Raw genomic sequence first — 19,281 nt, forward strand, 5'->3', positions numbered from 1 at the left:
GCAAGTTAAAAAGAAACTATACTATTTAAATAAATATGGAAAAGATATTAGATTATGTTGGATTCCTGGACATAATGATATCAAGGGAAATGAAATAGCTGACAAACTGGCAAAGATTGGGGCTGAATTAAATATTCCTGCTAAAATTCGATTAAGTAACTTGGATATCTTGCCATTATTAAAAAATAAAATATGTTCTATGCATCAAAATAATTGGTTAAATTCTTTTCAATATAAAGGCAAGTGGTATAACAACATACAAAATTGTTTTCCTAATAAACCATGGTTTGACACAATCCCATACATAGATAGGCGGCATATTACTACCATTATTAGAATGAGGAGTGGTCATTGCCTGACAGGAGTACATTTATATAAAATCAACATTCGCGATAACCCATACTGTGAATGTGGGCAAATGGATACACTAGAACACATATTTTGGGAATGCCCAATAAACAAAATAAAAGATTATGATGTCTATCAGGAGCTGATCAAAATTAATATTAAAACCCCAATTAACATACCAATGCTTCTATGCGAGATTAACCCTAAAATTATCAAAATTCTTATCAGATTCCTACAGATCAACCATATAAAATTATAACCTTAATAATAACCTATCCAATATTAACATTTAAACCAACGATAAGAAAATAGAAAACATAAATAAAATGTAGATTTGTAGAAAAAATGTCTATATGTTAATGATAATTGATAATAGGGCATGAGATATTCTCAGACTCACGACAGTGGCCCAAAAATTAACAAAACAAATGTACTGGCTGATTATTCAGAAGAATAAAAGCCAAAAAGAAGAAGAAGAAGAAGAAGAAGGTCCAAAACTGTCATATGAAGGCGGTAGGTGTCGCGTCAGTCACGCACGGAGCGAATAAAGTCCTTTACTTCGTCTGTCAGCTTCTGTCATCCTTAAAATTGGAAAAAAATATTTTGTACTTAAATACGTACCATTTGAGTGAACCAATAAACACAATGTTAAATATTTCCGGTATATTTTTTTGTTTGTTAAACTAATAAACGTTTCCACTTTTAAATATGATAAAACATTTGTATATACTGTACGTTAAGTTTTAAATTAGATATATACACTATAAATGGCAACACTGTGCGCTGTCGACTTTCCACGAACCTCTGTTGCCTTGTCGCTAATAATTTGTCATTATACAGTGGCTGATTAAAGTAATAAGAGCGTAGATTTTTATTTTATTTTTGTAAATAACATGTCTGTTTATAAGCATGCAGAAAAGTTTTAAATACATAATAAAATGGTTTTATGGTGGTAATTCTAGACAACAGTATGTATATTTATTTTCTGTGTCTTAAAAATTGCAGAAAATGTCACGCTCAACAAGTGCCGCCAGAAAAAGTCGAGGAAAGAGAATACGGGGCTACACAAATTTGTGCAACAATCGAGGTAGATTAAACACCTAGAAGTAGAAGCGTTGCTAGAGAGTTAGATGTTAGCAATGTTACTGCAACGAAAGTATGAAAGAAGCACGGTTACAAGAATTTTCAGAAGACTACTTTCGAAAAATGGAGATTTGTGAAACTCTAATAACGGAAGGTTAATGTTACCATTTATTTACTGATAAAGTTTCTGTTTCGTTAGTAGGGAGACACAATCCTTCCATTACGACGTATTGGGCGTGGAAAAACCAGCACAGAAGTGTTGTTTACCACCGAACTCAACGTATTCAAAAAGTTAACGTTTGGACTGGCATTTTAGGAGACCACATAATAGGTCCATTTTTTATTGACGGCACCTTGAATGGTAGAGTATACCTCGATTTGTTACAGAATCATGTTCCTCCCGCTATTTTTAATCTTCCTGATGTAAATCTGGAGAATATTTGGTTTCATCAAGACGACTGTTCAGTTCACAACGCTCGAATAATTAGGAAGTACTTAAACAATACTTTCTCGAATCGAGTTATCAGTGGAACAGGCGACATTAAGTGGACTTCGCGATTTCCACCCATAAACTTCTTTTTTTGGGGAAATTTAAAAAACGTCACCTACGATCATCCTGGGACTACAGCCCAAAATTTGGATAAATTAAAAAACCCAATAAAAGAAGTCTCCAATTCTGTTATAGCAGAAACTCTTACATCTGTCCGTAAAAGTTTTTATGATAGATTGGGATGTTATTAAGACGTAGAAGGTCAAATATTTGAATCATTTCTGTAGGACATAAAGAATTTTTTCTTATTTTATTAGGAATTATTTTTTATTTTCAATAAGAGTATATTTTCTGTTTTATCTTTTTAAAGAAATGCTCTTTTATTTTTAATTCAACCACGAAAAATTATTCACATTGTTAAAAACCGATACAAATGCACCGCTTTATAATGGTCAGTGTATTTTTTATCGATTTTATGTTATAAGAAATGAACCAGCTATAAGTAAGCAAAACGTGTTACTAAATGGTTTTCGTTTTCTTGTTTTTTTCTCTAGGAGGGAGGGGGTGTGGGGGGTCGGAAAATTTTAATTACCTCGTACGAGGCAATGTTGTTGATTTTAGCGCTTTATATAGTTTTCAATATCTAATCTAAAACTTAATTTACTGTATATAGGTTCTTATCAAAGTAATATTATTATCATTTTAAAATATCTACTTACTTTCAGGAAATTCAAGCGCAATTTTCACTTAACCTTATATATAATGTGGCTATAATGCTAGAATATTCCTCCGTGGATGTGTAAGTTGTTGCTCTGGAAACCTCAGAGTCTTCTAACATTATAGCCACAAATTGGTCACATTGCTCCTGTAGTGATCATTTCCCAAGTGAATATGCTCCTTTTCTAACTTGGCTGCACCGTTCTAAAGACGACCAATAGTCAGAAATACGTATATATGGTTGCCTACTCCATCTATACACATATTTTATTATATTTTTTTCCTTTCTTGTGAGCCATTTTTAAATTTTAATGTCGTTAATTTTTATAATCTATCCATTATAAAACTTATTTACAGCAGTAATTGCTATGATGGTCCTGTCCTTGACTCTAACAATGGGACAATCAAATATAAAAAACTCCCCTTTATTAACGGTCTAACTCAGTCTGTCGTATCCATATTTAAAGATGTTTCCAATATTAATATAGCTAAATACAATACCATAAATAGCAAACAACTTTTTTCTAAAATTAAAGACCCAGTACCAACCTTATATAGGAGTAATGTGGTATATGAAATACCTTGTCTAGGATGTGAAAAAAGCTACATTGGCCATACATCGCAGTGGCTAAAACAACGTATCACACAGCATAAAAGTGATTTCCGCTTAGGTAAAAATACTTGTGCAGTAGTCGAGCACTATAAAAACACCGGTCATCTGTTAGACTACAACAATGCTTGTATTTTGGCACAGACTGAAAATTACAAAAGTAGGTTATTTTTGGAGATGTACCACATTAACAAAAATAAACAAACTTTAAATTATAAAACAGACACGGGGCAACTAAGCAATATATATTGCAATATATTGAACAAAATTTAAAACTACACTCACCTTAATGATTAATCATACTAACTAGCCTTGATGATTCATTAAAGAAATAATATTCCTCTAATGTTTTCTTACATTAAATTTAAATTTCAAAAAATGAAATTTGTTTTTAAAAAATATTTTTATTTCTAAGCTACAATTTTAATGCATCTAAACTGAACAAGACCAAGAATAATAATAATTTTTACAATGCAAATAACAAAGAAACAATACGACAACTTCTGGGGAAACTGCAGAGTAAGCCGCAGGTGTTGGTTGCGATTCTGCCAGGTCCGGACTTTCGTACCATGTAACTCTTGTTATTTTTTGCATTTTGAAATAACTTTTACTTGTTCCATCTTATTTATTGTTAACGAATGTGCTTAAAGATATTTAAATTTTAACATGCATTTTATTGGATGTACACATACATTAGCAATAATGTTATTTTAATATTTAATTTTATTTATGTGTATAATCTTTTAATTTTTGTAAGTATTGTAAATCTAAGTGTACGTCAGTGTTTTGAAATGGTTGTTTTTTACAGTTACTCCCGATGAAGCTATTAAATAAATGACGAAATATTGAGCTATTTATTTGAGAAAAAAAAAATTTTATCTAGTATAGACCATATACCCGATATTTCCAACATACTTATAAATTGTTTTTTGGTCGAAATAATCACGTTAAATACATGTATATATATGTATACATACATATATATATATATATATATATATATATATATATATATATATATATATATATATATATATATATATATATATATATATATAGCAAAAGGAGCAGCATCGTCACATAATTTTAAGGTGTATTGAACAGGTGAATTCAGAGGTCTAAATAAAAGAAGTTAGCTACTTCATGAATATATTTTCTTTAATATTTTAATTAATGATAAAGCATCATCAACTCAACAACTCAACAACAAACTATAAGACAGGCTAACAAAAAAACATTTTTCTTACAAATTTTTTATGTATTTTTTGGCACTAAAAGAGAATCTGAAATTAGATTTTACATATCACCCACAGTTTTCACAATATGACACTAGTTTATTCTACATTATAATAATTAGAATAAGACAAAATACCGAAATATATTAAAATTGTACATTACTAGAATAATACCTCTTATCTAATTCTTATATTGTAATAGTATAGGTCTGTATTATCATTTCAGGAGTCAATGTTTTTGTATTTATTTTCCTCTTTTTTCTGTTAAACTTCTCAAGTAACTTTTTCTTCTATGCGAAAAACTATTGTTCCCGATGAAGTGACCAACAGTAATCACCCATTACGTTAGTGTTCGAACGTCCCTATTATTGTTTCTCCATCACCTTTATATCCTGGTGGAATCGTTCATCTTGTTCTTCACTGACATCACTCAGATTTTCAGAGAAAATGTCAAGATGTTTATGCAATAAGTGGATTTTGAGGCTCACTAGAAATCCCAAATTTTTAAACTTATCTAATAAATTAGCTACTATAAGCTCGTAATTAGGGTATTTCACATTACCTAAAAACTTGGTTACAATTTTTGTGAAAGCATGCAAGCTTCTTTTTCCTTAGTAGTCATCTTAATTTCAAAGGTGAAGTCGAATATCATTTTACGAATATCTGGTGGAACACAAACACTTTCAATTTGGCTTCTGATAGATGGAGAAACTTTCCACTCAAGTACTTGACACATTGTATATCTTTAGGCAGGGCCTTGACCAACTGTTTCATTAGGTCTAACTTGATATGTAGAGGTGGAAGCAGGATCTTTTTTGTATCTACCAAAGTTTTGTACAAAATGTTCTTCTCGTCAGGTGTTAAAACACTTCTTATGAAAATTGTTTTGTGGACCAGTGTTTGTCTCTTGCTCTACTGTCCCATTCACAAATAAAACATGGAGACTTTGTAAATGCCTTTGATTAACCAAGTAGCATACTAAAAACCTTTAAATCTTCACCGACCATCCAATTGTAAGCTGAATAGCTGATTTTCTATAGAATTGTGTCAATATTTTCATATACCTTTTTCATATGGACTGAATGAGCAATAGGAAGTAAATCATAAATGTTTGCATTGTGTAAGAGTACAGCTTTAAAACTTGTGTTTTTGAAGAGTCTAAAAAAGCCTCCAATCATCCTTATTATACTCAACAACAAACTCATTAATTTTATCACCAATATCATGACAGTAGCCCAAATCCCCTTCCTGCCTAAAAAACTGAGCAAACTGTTGATCTCTGTACCTGTACTTATAAATAGATGTACCAGGTGACAACAAGTTTTTTTCTTTTAATCTTAAGCCAAGAAATTCTGATTTTTCCTTTGTTAAACCCAAATCTCTTACTAAGTCATCTAACTCATCTTGTGTAAATAACTGCGGTTGTAAATTTTTTAAAGGTCACTGAAATTCACCATCACTTAGTAGCTCCCATTCATCAGATTCTGATTCACTAGTATTTAAAATGTCATCAATACGTAGAGGAGGCTCATTGACTGGCATTTCAGTCAATGAACCTCCTTACCCTAACAATCACCTTTTTATTTTTGGAGTTAAATCCAGAAACATTCACAGTACAAAAATAACAATCATTTGAATGATTTTTTTGCTCTCTTTATATCATAGGCACTGCAAATCTGAAAGCTTATTTTTCTTTCTTCCTTAAATTCTCAACACAAACATAATATATATTGTGAGGAGTCCAACCTTTCTCTTGGTCACCAATTTTCACACCAAAATATGCAAAATACACCTTTGTTACAAAGTCAGTAATGTTTCTCTGATGTTTTTTAATAACAAAATCATTACATATGTAACAAAATTTATTTGGACAGTTTTTACAATCTTTACTTAAAAGAGTTAGAGTCAAACACTGAAATATAAGGTTATGTTTATTAGAATAAAGGAACTATACAGCTGTTAATCAAGAATAAGAACAACAAAGAGTACAATTCATTAACAGTGCTAACAACCAAGTAACATTTGATTTCTTTGCTCGTAAAACAAAATAAAATGTAATTATCAAATTTTAAATGTTAAATTGTGAAATAATGGTGGGTAATACAGCATTTTTAATATGATGATCGGACTCAGCACACTAAAATACACAAGATAGAGGTAATTTTAATGAACAAGTTTTCTCATCGTTGGCCTGTATAATAGGGTATCTAATGCAGAAATTGATTGTAAAATTTTGCAATTCATGTGAGCTGTATTTGACACTATGTCTCCGATCCTGTTTAGTCAATGTTTTTATGATTCATTTATTTTAGTTATTCCTATATCCAAGGTTCATGAAGCTATGCACCAAATCAACTGCTTATCAAAACAATGTCACCAGCGAGTCTAATGTCTTTAGGTAGTAGCAATTAATGTTTGTGTCTTCATCTCCATATTCTCTTTGTTTAAATACATTTGCTAGGGTCAAAGTGAATAACTTCGGGAAAACATTGTCATCTTGATGAACTCCTCTTTGTATTATTTGTAATTTATTTGTTCTCGTTTATTCATCAATTTATCTTAGCATGCAACGTAAGGTTTTACTCCAGTCACAGACGAAAATGCCACTGAACCTCTAAAAATCATATGAACAAGCTGAATTTTGCTAAGCGTATTAATTTCGGGACTCCAAAAAATATGCAAAAGATTTACCGCTTTTACGCCCGGGCTTCCCCCTTAAACTCCCCCCCGCAGAGGGGTAAAAACGCAAAAAAATAGATTTACCAAGAATTTGTACGCCCTAAAAAAATGTTTCCAATAAAAAATGTAGCTGAGATAATTTTAAACAAAAATGTTTACAAGCATTTTTTGTGTAGAATGTGTTTTGTGTTCAATAACATTTGTATCAGCTCGACGGTAAAAATTCGATATCTTTTGAATCAAGTGACCTCTCGTCAAAAATCAAGCTGCGTTTTAAAGGTAAAGAGTTCAGATTTCATATTCAGTTTTTGTATTTTGGCAAAAAATATTTCAGATTTTAAACAGGTGTTAAATAAAAAACGTAGCGCGATTTTTGCCATTTTTGATGATTCTCACGAGATCAATACAATATATCCCTTTCAATGACTATGAAGTTTTGATTACTAGAGCTTAACCTTAAAAACCTATAGCATGAAATTTTAGTTTTAACTTTTGGCAACAAATGTTGGCAAAAGTTAAAACTAAAAATTGGCATTTAAAATATGCTTAAAAAACGCTGTATTTAAACTTTTACACAATAAATGTTCTAAAACATTTAAAACTTTTTTTTTAATTACACTGGTACGTTTTTCAAAAAAATAAAAACGGATATGGCCGTCCAGTGGGACTGCCGGTAGAAGTTATACTTCTATACACGCGTTCGCCGTTAAAAATTTATATAGGAGTCAACCTGCACAATCATTACATATGTAATGCTATAGGTAAGAGAGAGCAGAAAGAGAAAAAGAATTAGTTATATAGGTATATGGTGCATCGTTTGCTGTATATAAACATTTGACCTGTAATAGGAGTATAGTAAATGAAGGATTGTATCAATATTTTAATGAAAATATATATTTTTATTTTTATATATGTATAAAAAGAGTTGAATGCAAAAAAAATTTACACATACTCTGCAGTAAAATTCATTGTTTATTTTGTTAATAATATAAAAATTACAATACAATAAATAAACTGCAACATAATACAATATAATAATACAATATAAATTAAAATATGTAATATTCATAAGTATTTAAAACTGCCAAGACAAAAATAAAAAACCAACAACTCGGATTATGTTTTAAATTTTCATTTTATTTTAAAATTTATGTTTTTTGCGTATATTACATATATTTAATAAGATTAACGTAAGGTTTTTAAATATTTCAAAAATAAAAAAGGAAATTCATAATTGGGATTCGAACTCACAACCACCAGCGTATGAACCAAACACGTAAAGGATTTGCCAATTAGACATGACACTAACGGATTTCAAAATTGACAGTTCTCGGTAAAACAGTGATTATTTTGAAATACAAAAGCCTAAAATAATTACAAACGTTTAATTTTAAATAAATAATACAAAACATATCACATAAATAATAATGTTAATACATATTATATTGTATATAACATTATATATATATATATATATATATATATATATATATATACACAATATTATATATAATATATATAATATTAAATATATATACAAAAGGAACATTTTTATTTTCGAGAGAGGAATAGAGAGAAATCTTCTGTCTCTCTCTTACTCATTATCTTACATATGTAATGGTTTCACAGATTCACTCTCATGCAAATTTACAACACCGATAGTGCGTATAGAAGTATAACTTCAATAACTTCAAAAACATACTTCTGCAATAAACTACACTCAAAACCGTCTTCTTAAATGCATTTCCCGTGACGTGTGATCATTTGTAATATAAAACATCAAATTCTGCGTTTTTTTTTATATTTCAAATGCCTCATATTTATTACCATAACTTAAAATGGAAATTTTGTGTCATAGGTTTTAAAGATTGATCTCTAAGAATATAAACTTTACTACAACTGGTCAATGAAAGTGATCAATTTTATTGATCTCACGAGAATCGTAAAAAATGGCAAACATTGCGTTACGTTAATGTATTTAACACCTTTGTAAAAACTGCATACGTTTATTGTCGACAAAAACTGTATACGAAAGCTGCACTCTTGGTCTTTAAAACGCATGTTGATTTTTGTCGATAGGACATTTTGATCAAAAGATATCACATTTTTACCGTCGAGCTGATACAAATTTCATTGAACATTGATTTCGTGCAAGCAACTGACATGCAAAATCGACGATCGCTTCAAGCGTTGTTTCTAGAAGAACAGTCATTCTACACAAAAAATGTTTACCAACATTTTTATTTAAAATTATCTCAACTACATTTTTTATTTGAAACATTTTTTTCTATGGTGTACAGATTCTTGGTAAATTAATTTTTTGCGTTTTTACCCTCTGCGTGAGGGATTTTAGGGGGAAGCCGGGGGTTAAAGTAGTAAACTTTTTTGCAAATTTTTTGGAGTCCCAAAATTAATATTCTCTGAAAAATTCAGCCTGTTCGTATGATTTTTAGGGGTCAACTCTGACTTAATTAATTAATCTGGTTAATTATCAGTAGTAATATCCCTAGGACATTGATAACAGACGAGATAATTTCATGACAATCGAAAGCTCGTTCCTTGGTAACAGCACGAAGCCGAAGGCTGAGTGCTGTTACCAAGCAACGAGCTTGAGAAATTTGTCATGAAATTATGAGGCATTCATCAATGTCCGAGGGATAGTCGGCGGATAATTTTTCGATAATTCGAATTCCATGAATATTCCCCAAATATATTTGTGGCTGTAGGTTGTATTTCTGGGAATTTTTTCTTTGATTAGCGCATTTATACTTTGAACATTCTCATTGCCGAAACGTGACATTTTGAAATTTATTTGGATGAAGTTGTCAAACTCGATCGTGTTGTCATAGGGATTGAAAATTGCACTGAATGCAATTATCAGTCTAATGTTGACATGATTGGGTGAAATTGTTCCACATGACACAAAATGACGAAATTTGAATGGTTGTTAGAACAGTCGAAAAATTATCAGTAGTAATATCCCTAGGACATTGATAACAGACGAGATAATTTCATGACAATCGAAAGTTCGTTCCTTGGTAACAGCACGAAGCCGAAGGCTGAGTGCTGTTACCAAGCAACGAGCTTGAGAAATTTGTCATGAAATTATGAGGCATTCGTCAATGTCCGAGGGATATTCGGCGGATAATTTTTCGAAAAAAAAAACCATAACTCAACATAACGAAACATTTATTTATTAAAAGTACAGTTAGTGAAAGTAAAATTATTAAAATTTAAGTTAACATTAGATTCGTTGCTGTTCTCTACTATAGAAGATCTATTACCACGCATAATATTTATAATCTTGTTGTGGTGTTCTTGATCGAGATTCAAGTATGGTTTTATAGAATTCTGATTGCCATGACCAGTAATTTTTAGCAATTGTTGTTCTTCTACACCACTTTTTGCTAATTCGCTAACAGCAGTTGATCTATTCGAGTGATTTGTTATCTTTTTCTCCTTTACATTCAAGCCCATTGCTTATATAAATATTATTTTGTTAATTTAAATTGTCAAACTCGATCGTGTTGTCATAGGGATTGAAAATTGCACTGAATGCAATTATCAGTCTAATGTTGACATGATTGGGTGAAATTGTTCCACATGACACAAAATGACGAAATTTGAATGGTTGTTAGAACAGTCGAAAAATTATCTGAGTAATCTCTGGTTAATTATCTGAATATACCTTAAATCATTTTTTTTATTTCCTATATATTCTATGATCCTGCATAACTCTACTCGATATGGATAGTCTTCTGAAAGTCCACAAAATGAATAAGCATTCTATTAAAATTTTGCAGTATGTAACTGATCAGTAGTGGTAAAGTATTTTCTAAATGTAGCTTGTTTAACTTGTTGAAACAAATCCATCTTAGTTGTTAGTCGATTTTTTAGTTATCTACTTGATTTGTTATCATAAGTAATTTTGCTGAATAGCTTATATAAGTAAGATAAGCATGATATAGGTCTGTAATTTTGTATTTGTATAATCATAGTATGAATTCAGAATTATATCAGTATATTGCTGGAACTTCTTCCGTATCTAGATAGAAATTAATAAAACAAAACTTTTATATTATTTTCTATTATTGTGCCTCCATCTTTAGCACTTCTTTTGTCTTTTATTCTATTCCTGAACATTTACTATTACGTTATATCAAATAACACTATATCAAAAAGGTTGTTAATAGTTTTAGAAAAGAGAATTTATTTATAAAATTAATATTCATTAAATGCCAATCTATCTAAAAACTGTATGTTTTATTTTGCAAAAGTTTTTTTAAATCCCCATCTGATCTTCAATTCATTTTTCTAGTAGGTATGTGTTTCCGAGAAAAATATTTCTTAATCAGCTTTATTTTTTCCGAAAATACACCTCTTGTGTTTTATTTATTTTTGCCGACTTGAGAGAAAAGAAAAAACATATATTATATATCTTTTTATCATTTTCCCGGATATAAAATATGTTTTCCAAGTTTCAAATAATGTGAAAATAAAGTTCTCAATAACATTGTCTTTTATAAATGAATGTGAAGAGTGTAGGATTTCACTGCTTATACCGGTAACTCGTATTTGTTGGCAGGTTTATTGTCTTATAGGCTCTAGTCTGGAATATTCGTCATTTAGCCATTCACACATAATATACACCGTTAATTTATATTTTTATAATGTGTATTTTGTCTATTAAGTAAATAGTAAGCCAAGTAAGTTCGGTTTTATTGTCCTTACGAAGAATCGCTTTTTATATCTTAAGGACTGCGGTATCTCGGGTGAGTTCTGACACAACAAAGATATTTCTTTTAACAAATATTTTACCCTTAGGTTTAAAGTTAATAATTTTCGAAATATTTAAACTTTTATTAAGACAAATGGTAAGCTGTGGATTAGGTTTCCAAGATAATAAAAATGTAAATAACATGTCAAAGTTTTTCTAATGTAGTGTCATTTTTAAATAATTTAATACCTTTGACATTTGGCCATACAATATACTGTCTGATTGTTATTTTCAAACACAATATTGTTTAATTTTTTTAAGTAAAACACCCTGTTCTACCCCGTATTAGTATCGTATTTTGTAGAAAATCTTACTACCTTTCTTTTAGTCCAGTCGTCAGAGATGAAAATGCCACTGGATCCCTAAAACTCATACGAACCAGCTGAATTTTGCTGAGAAGGTCAATTTTAAAACCCTAAAACAAGAGATACAAAAATTTTGCTCTCATAACGATTGTTTTGCCTACCACATTGGGATCATTAGAGGGAGTTGAAAATTGGGGACAGAAATCACTGGGGTGGAGATAGGGTAAGCAAAACACATCGGAACGTTTGCGAACGGCTACTCAGGATTTTTTTTTGGAGAGCTGGGTCGTAGATAAGTGAATGACAAGGGGACTGGAATTAGGTAACTACAAAAATGAATCAAAAGGGGTACTTACATGGATCTCCTGGACAAACACAATACAATAAGGTTCTTAAGCTATTTGAAGTAAGGACGCCGCTACAAGAATCTTCGTGCTGGGTAAAAAGATAGGCTTTTCTTTCCTAAAAAATATAAAAAAGAGTTAGAAACTTTTTAAAGGGAAATAAACAACTTGGTTTAGGGAAAAAAATTAAATATTTATAATTATCTCACCACAAACAGTTACAAATACAAATAGTAATATAAAATAACAAAAACAAACTTACTATGTTACTATCGGCTTACACACTCAAGTTGGAGATGCTATAAAAACTTACAACTGTCAATGGGCGATATTTTGTAACAGAAATAAATGATTACAAATGTAAAATATGTTTTTAAACGGAACTATGCATTGAGGTTAACCTTTAAAAAAAATAAAACAAAAGAAGATCTCAATTTATGATTAGGTATGTATCAACTGTCAAAAAAATAGTGCTAACTGTCATATGTCAATACAAAATCTTAAAACGTTGAGAATAATTAATATGGCAGCTTAGCCACTCCCTAACATTTATAATTTTACTTATTACAATTTCCTAACTTGTTATGAAAGCAATTATTGATAGAAAATGTCTCTTTTTACTTTAAAATTTCAACAAAAAAATTACCTGAATTTCACTAAATGTTATTTGTTTCCTTTAAAAGTTCTGGGGTTGGAAGTTGCAATACAAACAAATGCATCTCACACTGATGACCTGGGACAAACAAAATGGGGATGTAAGCTGGGCACTGGGACGCAATCTTCAAAATTTGGCTTTAGGAACACTCAAGCGCAATGAAACCATGTAGGTATCTTTTAAAGTGAATTGAAAAGCCGTTCTTTAAATCCCTTAGCTGAGAGACGGCACGAAACAAAACAGTGATTACTCTTGCAAAAATTGACACATTACATACGAGTATAATTTACTTTTTTACAACAAATTTGCCGGTTTCTTAAGACTACCTACGCCGCGTGTTCTCTCTTCACAAACTCCCCAAACCTAGCTTTACTTCAACAAAACTTCCATATTTCCAGAGCATTGAGTAGACCGACTCTGCTCCTAGCCTTGTTACAGGCTATATTCAGATCGGCGCTCCAGTTTAGTGTTTGTGTAAACACCACACCGAGGTACTTAATCTGGTCGCGGAGCTGTAGGTGGTCTCCCCTGAATCTAAGGTCGTTTTTTTCGGCTATGGTGAATGTGACGAATCTGCTGCGACTGGGGTGTCTAAAGAGAATCATTTGTGTTTTATTTGGGTTAGGTGTTACTCTTCACCTCCTACACCACCTGTCGACCAGGTTAAGGTGATTTTGAGCACATCTAAGTACTGTGTTTACGTCTCGTGATGTTGTTACGAGCGCGGATTCCGATCGAAAGATACGCTAATTTTTATGCACTTCTTGGTTGCATGTCCGCAGCAATCTTTCGTCGGAAGGCCAATACAATTGCAGTTAATAAAACCCCTTGTAATTAGCCAGCCAGAGTGACAATCTTCGCTGTGATTTGTCCACTCTGGCGTCATGTTGTGGTTTAATACCTTATTGCGCTTCTTGTGATTGGTCCTGTGCACATGCGATTGGGCGGGATCGTATTTGCCAATTTAATTTCTGTTGTTCGGAGGAATTGATTTTAATGTAGTTCCTGAAGAAGTTCTTGAGAATCTCTATTGTATTTAAGTTTTTTGGATGTTTTTTAATTTATATTGCTTCCTTGGTTACGTTTGGTCATATTTTCAATGTTAGGTTGTTTCATTTAAGTTTCTTTAAGTTTCTTTAAGTTGTTTTTAAGACAATCTCTTCTAAATGTGCCTATCTTCTAGAGATCTTGGTGACCACATTGACCCATCTTATTTTATTTACAGCAGCTCGAAATAACACAATACAGAGTAATAACTCGATAAGTCAAAAGATATAAGTGTTTAAAAAAATCTTGTACAGGATTCCAAACAAGGAAAAACGTTGTTAAGTCCAGGTAATTCTAGTAGTCCAAATCATAACATAATCATTTAAAGTATAATTACCTACAGTAGTCTTCTTCTTGCAGTTCCGTCTCCTATCGGAGGTTGGCTACCCTTACAGCAATCTTTACTTTCTTGGCTGCAGCTCTGAACAACTACATTAAACTCAACCCATACCACTCCCTTAAATTTCGCAACCAGGAAATCCTCCTACGTCCCACATTTCTCTTTCCCAAGATTTTTCCTTGGATTATGAGTCTAAGCAGAGACTACTTTTCTCCTCTCATTATGTGGCCCAGATATTCCAGCTTTTTCGTTTGTACACCTACAGTAGTGAAGTATGAAAAATAAAGGAAATATACAAGAGAAAACTTAAGACAACGGAAATGGATTTCTGGAGACGTTCAGCTGGTAAAATCTAGACTAGAAAGAGTAACGAACAACAGAATAAGAGAAATTATGAAAGTAAAACATACAATAGTAGACGATATTGGTACCCAACAACTTAGATGGTACGGTCATGTACAGAGAATATCTGAAGAACTTTTCCCAAAACAAGTCTTAATATGGACCGCTCACGATAGAAAAAAGAGGAAGATCCCGCCTTAGTTGGAGAGAAGGCATCAATAGAGAAATGAAAGACAGAGACATGAAGAAGACTTATGCATGAATCGAGAGGAGTGGCAACTGGGTATCCGAAGACGTAGGAGAACGTTTTAAACCGATACATACATATATATATATATATATATATATATATATATATATATATATAACAAACTGAGCAGTAACAGTAACCTATAAAACACAGATATTGTGTTTTCAATTTGTGTGTTTTATAGGTTATGTTACTGCTTAGTTTGTTTTAGTTTAATGTAATAGTGATTATTTACAACGTTTGATACTTTTATCTGATAATAAAAATAATCATGGCAGATATGGGTGAGTGTTTGAGTGATCAATTACCCTTTTAAAAATAATGATGAAATAAACTTATAAGCTTAGCGGCCTTTGTTTACTTTGGTTCCTATACAACGAAGAAAGGCTAGAAAACTAGAGAATAAGGCTAGTTTTTGAGACTGCACTGTCTGCTATCATGTGAAAATAAAACGGGAAGCCAGAGATGCAAGCTTAGTCAAGAACTAAAAGCACTTGAAACTAAACAAGGACTTCACTGAGAAAATAAGCAACTTGTTATGAGAGAAAGAGGACTGCTAAACAAAATGCTATGAAATTGTCAAAAATAGACGTCATTGCTATGGATTATAGCAAGAATTTTTCATGCCTTAACATCGAAACCAACGATGTCTACTATAAAAGGCAATTATCTGAGTATATATTTAATATACATGTGCGTTCAACTAGAGAGAGCTATTTTTATATCTATCCATATTTATTCACTTCTCTTATTATATATATATATATATATATATATATATATTTATATATATATATATATATATATATATATATATATATATATATATATATATATATATATATATATATATATATATATATATATATATATAGTTTCTGTGATTCGTGCTCGGGGCAAAACAAACACAGTGCTCTATTTAAGTTTTGCCACCTTTTGGTCAGTAATCTGAAACGACCGAAGCTGATAAAAATAACATACCCTATTTGTGGACACTTATACATTAAGTGTGACAAAAATACAGCTTTGTTCAAGAAAAAGTCTAGGTGTGAGATTTCGGATGGTTTGTGTCATGAGGTTGAGTGTTCCAGAATTAAGCCTAAACTTTTTGTAGTCGTAAGAGTAGAAGATGAGCCCATAATTATTAAGTCTTGGATAGCGTTATTAGACTTCGTTTATGAAAAGAAACTGTCGCTCCCAACCAGACCTATCCGAGAAATTTTGTTTAAAAACTCTCATACAGTTTTAATAAGCCTCAGACCATCTTTTAACCTCGCATCGGAACAAGTGCCTTTGAAAAAGAATAAAAAAAAAACAGAAAGAACACCAGCTATCATTCCCATTGACACAAAAACAGTTCCATTAAGCCAAAAATGAAGAGAAGAGAAAACTGGTTATAGAACAAATCAAAAGCTTAAAAGAATGAGATGCTACTCCCTGATTCTGCTTATACAGGTTAGTGTTCAATATCATTCCAAAAATCAGCTAAAAAATAATTTTCTGTAAAATTAAAAAAAATGTACTTAGTGTGAATGTTTTGAAAAATCTGACTATTTAACACTTTCTGCACCGTTTTTATTTTTTTACCCAGTTGCTGCCCATTTCTATGAAGAATCTGGAGATCAAGGACCTCCAGCCTCTTAAAGATTTCTGTGGCATTAAAGCTAAGGCCTATTATGACAACCTTACAGCCAAAAACAAGAAAAAAACCATGACAAAGTATTGAAGTAACTGGAAAACTGGAATTATATTGTAAAATGTTTTTTTTATGACAATGTTTTTTTATGACATTTGATACTTTTTGCTGTAAAAATATACTTGCTCTATTTCTGTTTTACTTGACAAAAACTAGACAGCCAATGATTTTATAAGAAAAGAACTTTTTAAGTCTTTCTTTACGGGGAAAAAACTTGTTAAGTCCATGTAGACAAATAAAAAAAACTTAATACAATTAATATGCAAAATAAATTTAAAACAACTAAAACGTAAACCAACAACCAATATATCAATTATTTTTCTTTTTATTACTAATAAATTGTAAGATATATTTTAACATAATCACAGAGTTTTAAACTTTAAAAATGTTCTAAACAAAATCAAATATGTGACATCAAGTTATTTCGCTGTGGTCTTCATATGTCTTAGTTAAGTTATCCCAAAATTTATCTATTTACGTTTTATGATTCGAAAAATATATTAAGGGTTGGGTGACTTTAGACGTGCATTATATAGAGTCTTGGAAAAAGTTAGAGTTAGACTATGATATATCTGATTTTAATAATTTTTTGATGTACTAATTTTTTATTAACTTAGAGATTTCAGAATTTTAAAGTATGTAACAAAAATACGAATACCTAAAACTTACATAAAACAATGAAACTTCCGAAATACATAGTGACGAAAATACCACTACTGATTATAATAGCAGTGAACTCTCTGACCGGTTCGGAAAACGTTACCAATCCCAACGACGAGCTCACGTGTCCCGGATCTAAGGAACGAAACGGCGAGAACGGGAGTAGTTCGAACTATTCCGTGTTATACGAATACCTTACGGGAACTGGGGCTCATAATTTTAGTGAATCAGTGACCATAGGATTCTTGGGAGCATATCGGCAGGCTCAAGTGGTTTTGGGAGCGTTGCCGCTTGCTGTGGAGGCTGTCAACAAAGATAAGGGTAAGTGTTGTTCATTATACATTAGTGTAGGGATTTTAAAAAACCTAGGAGGCTAATACAAAATTCTAAAATAATTATTTGTAAAATAAAATATGATAAGATAAATTACCAAAGTAGAAATGCGAAGATTTCTTGGTTGCCGAAACCAAAATTCAGATTTTTGCTTTAATCTGTGCCTTCTATAAATTACAAGGCAAAACAGACGATGAAAAAGATGTAAGAAAGACATAGGGAATATAAAAGTTGCATTCCACAACATATCCTCATCTAAGCAAAAATCCTTGGTAAACTGGTTTCTTTAAATAAAGAGTAAACCGAAATAAAAGAAAAGACAGTTAAGATTTGATTTCACGTATAGTGCCTCTATATATTAGCTTATACGTGTTTCATCCTACCAGGATTCATCAGAGCGACTGGTACAGAAGCTCTTCAACGGCATTTAATAATACCTTGGAAAACTTAAATTTGATTATCAATATTATTATCTGATTGTAAAATTTTATGTAATCTATTCATTTCATTTGAAACTATACTCCATTCCACGAATATACGACTTTATTTATTAAATTCGGTTTAAGGTATCGACTTAAATGGTCCAATGTGCTAAATTGTACACTAGTAAATTCTCCCCACTTTTAAAATACTGTTATGGCAGATATAAACCTTAGATTTAAATATGAAGTCATGATATAAATATAGATTTGATAGTTTATAAAACAGTTGTAATTAAGATTTTGAATTATATAATTACTACCATTGAGTTTAGTATTGTAAACAAGTTAGTTTTTGAATTAAATGATTTAAATGAAGTGTAACAATACTTAAGTGATTAAATAGTATACTTTATTTAGTCGAATATTCAATTAGTATTAAAAAAAAAAAACAAAAAAACTTACTTATTCTCCCAATCTCCTAAAACTATCATCAAGCATCAGATTCACAGCCATAATCACTGTCATCGCTATTCTTATTCGGATGGTAAATTATAACAGGATTAACTTCTTCGATGCGACCTTCACAGATCCACCATTCTTCAATTAAGTCTTTACATTTTTTTACACTTTTTCCCCAAATTTCAGGAGTGGCAATATCCAATGCTTGTTGCCATGTTTCCAAGACTGCCTCGTCACTGTAACCCTTGTATCCAATTTGGTTATCATAATATGTTTTGCATATCCCCCAAATATATTCAATTGGATTGAATTGGCAATGATAGGGCGGTAGTCTTACCACACGATGTCCAAAGCTATGTATAATTTCGTCTACTATATATATGTTTGGTTGTGCATGACTTTTAGCTAACGTTAGTAATTGAGGCTTAAAACCAGTCAAAGCGATACATTGATACCGGGTAGACGTGTTTATCGATAAAGTCATTAAGC

General features: G+C 31.2%; 1 protein-coding gene across 4 annotated transcripts in view; it reads left to right on the top strand.

Moving 5' to 3' along the window:
- The window catches only part of LOC140449253 (guanylate cyclase 32E-like), a 458,979-nt gene that overhangs the window by 74,224 nt on the left and 365,474 nt on the right, over positions 1-19,281 (top strand). For 2 of the 4 annotated variants that reach the window (XM_072542460.1, XM_072542461.1), the window contains exon 1: positions 17,554-17,899. The exons of 1 other annotated variant lie outside the window; for it this stretch is intronic. In XM_072542460.1, the coding sequence (XP_072398561.1) occupies positions 17,596-17,899 (304 nt within the window). In that variant the 5' untranslated portion in view covers positions 17,554-17,595. Of the gene's footprint in view, positions 1-17,553; positions 17,900-19,281 lie in introns of those variants that run through there. One more of the 4 variants, XM_072542459.1, reaches the window with a different exon arrangement.

Source organism: Diabrotica undecimpunctata, chromosome 1 (genome assembly GCF_040954645.1).
Source record: "Diabrotica undecimpunctata isolate CICGRU chromosome 1, icDiaUnde3, whole genome shotgun sequence".
Lineage (NCBI taxonomy): Eukaryota > Metazoa > Arthropoda > Insecta > Coleoptera > Chrysomelidae > Diabrotica > Diabrotica undecimpunctata.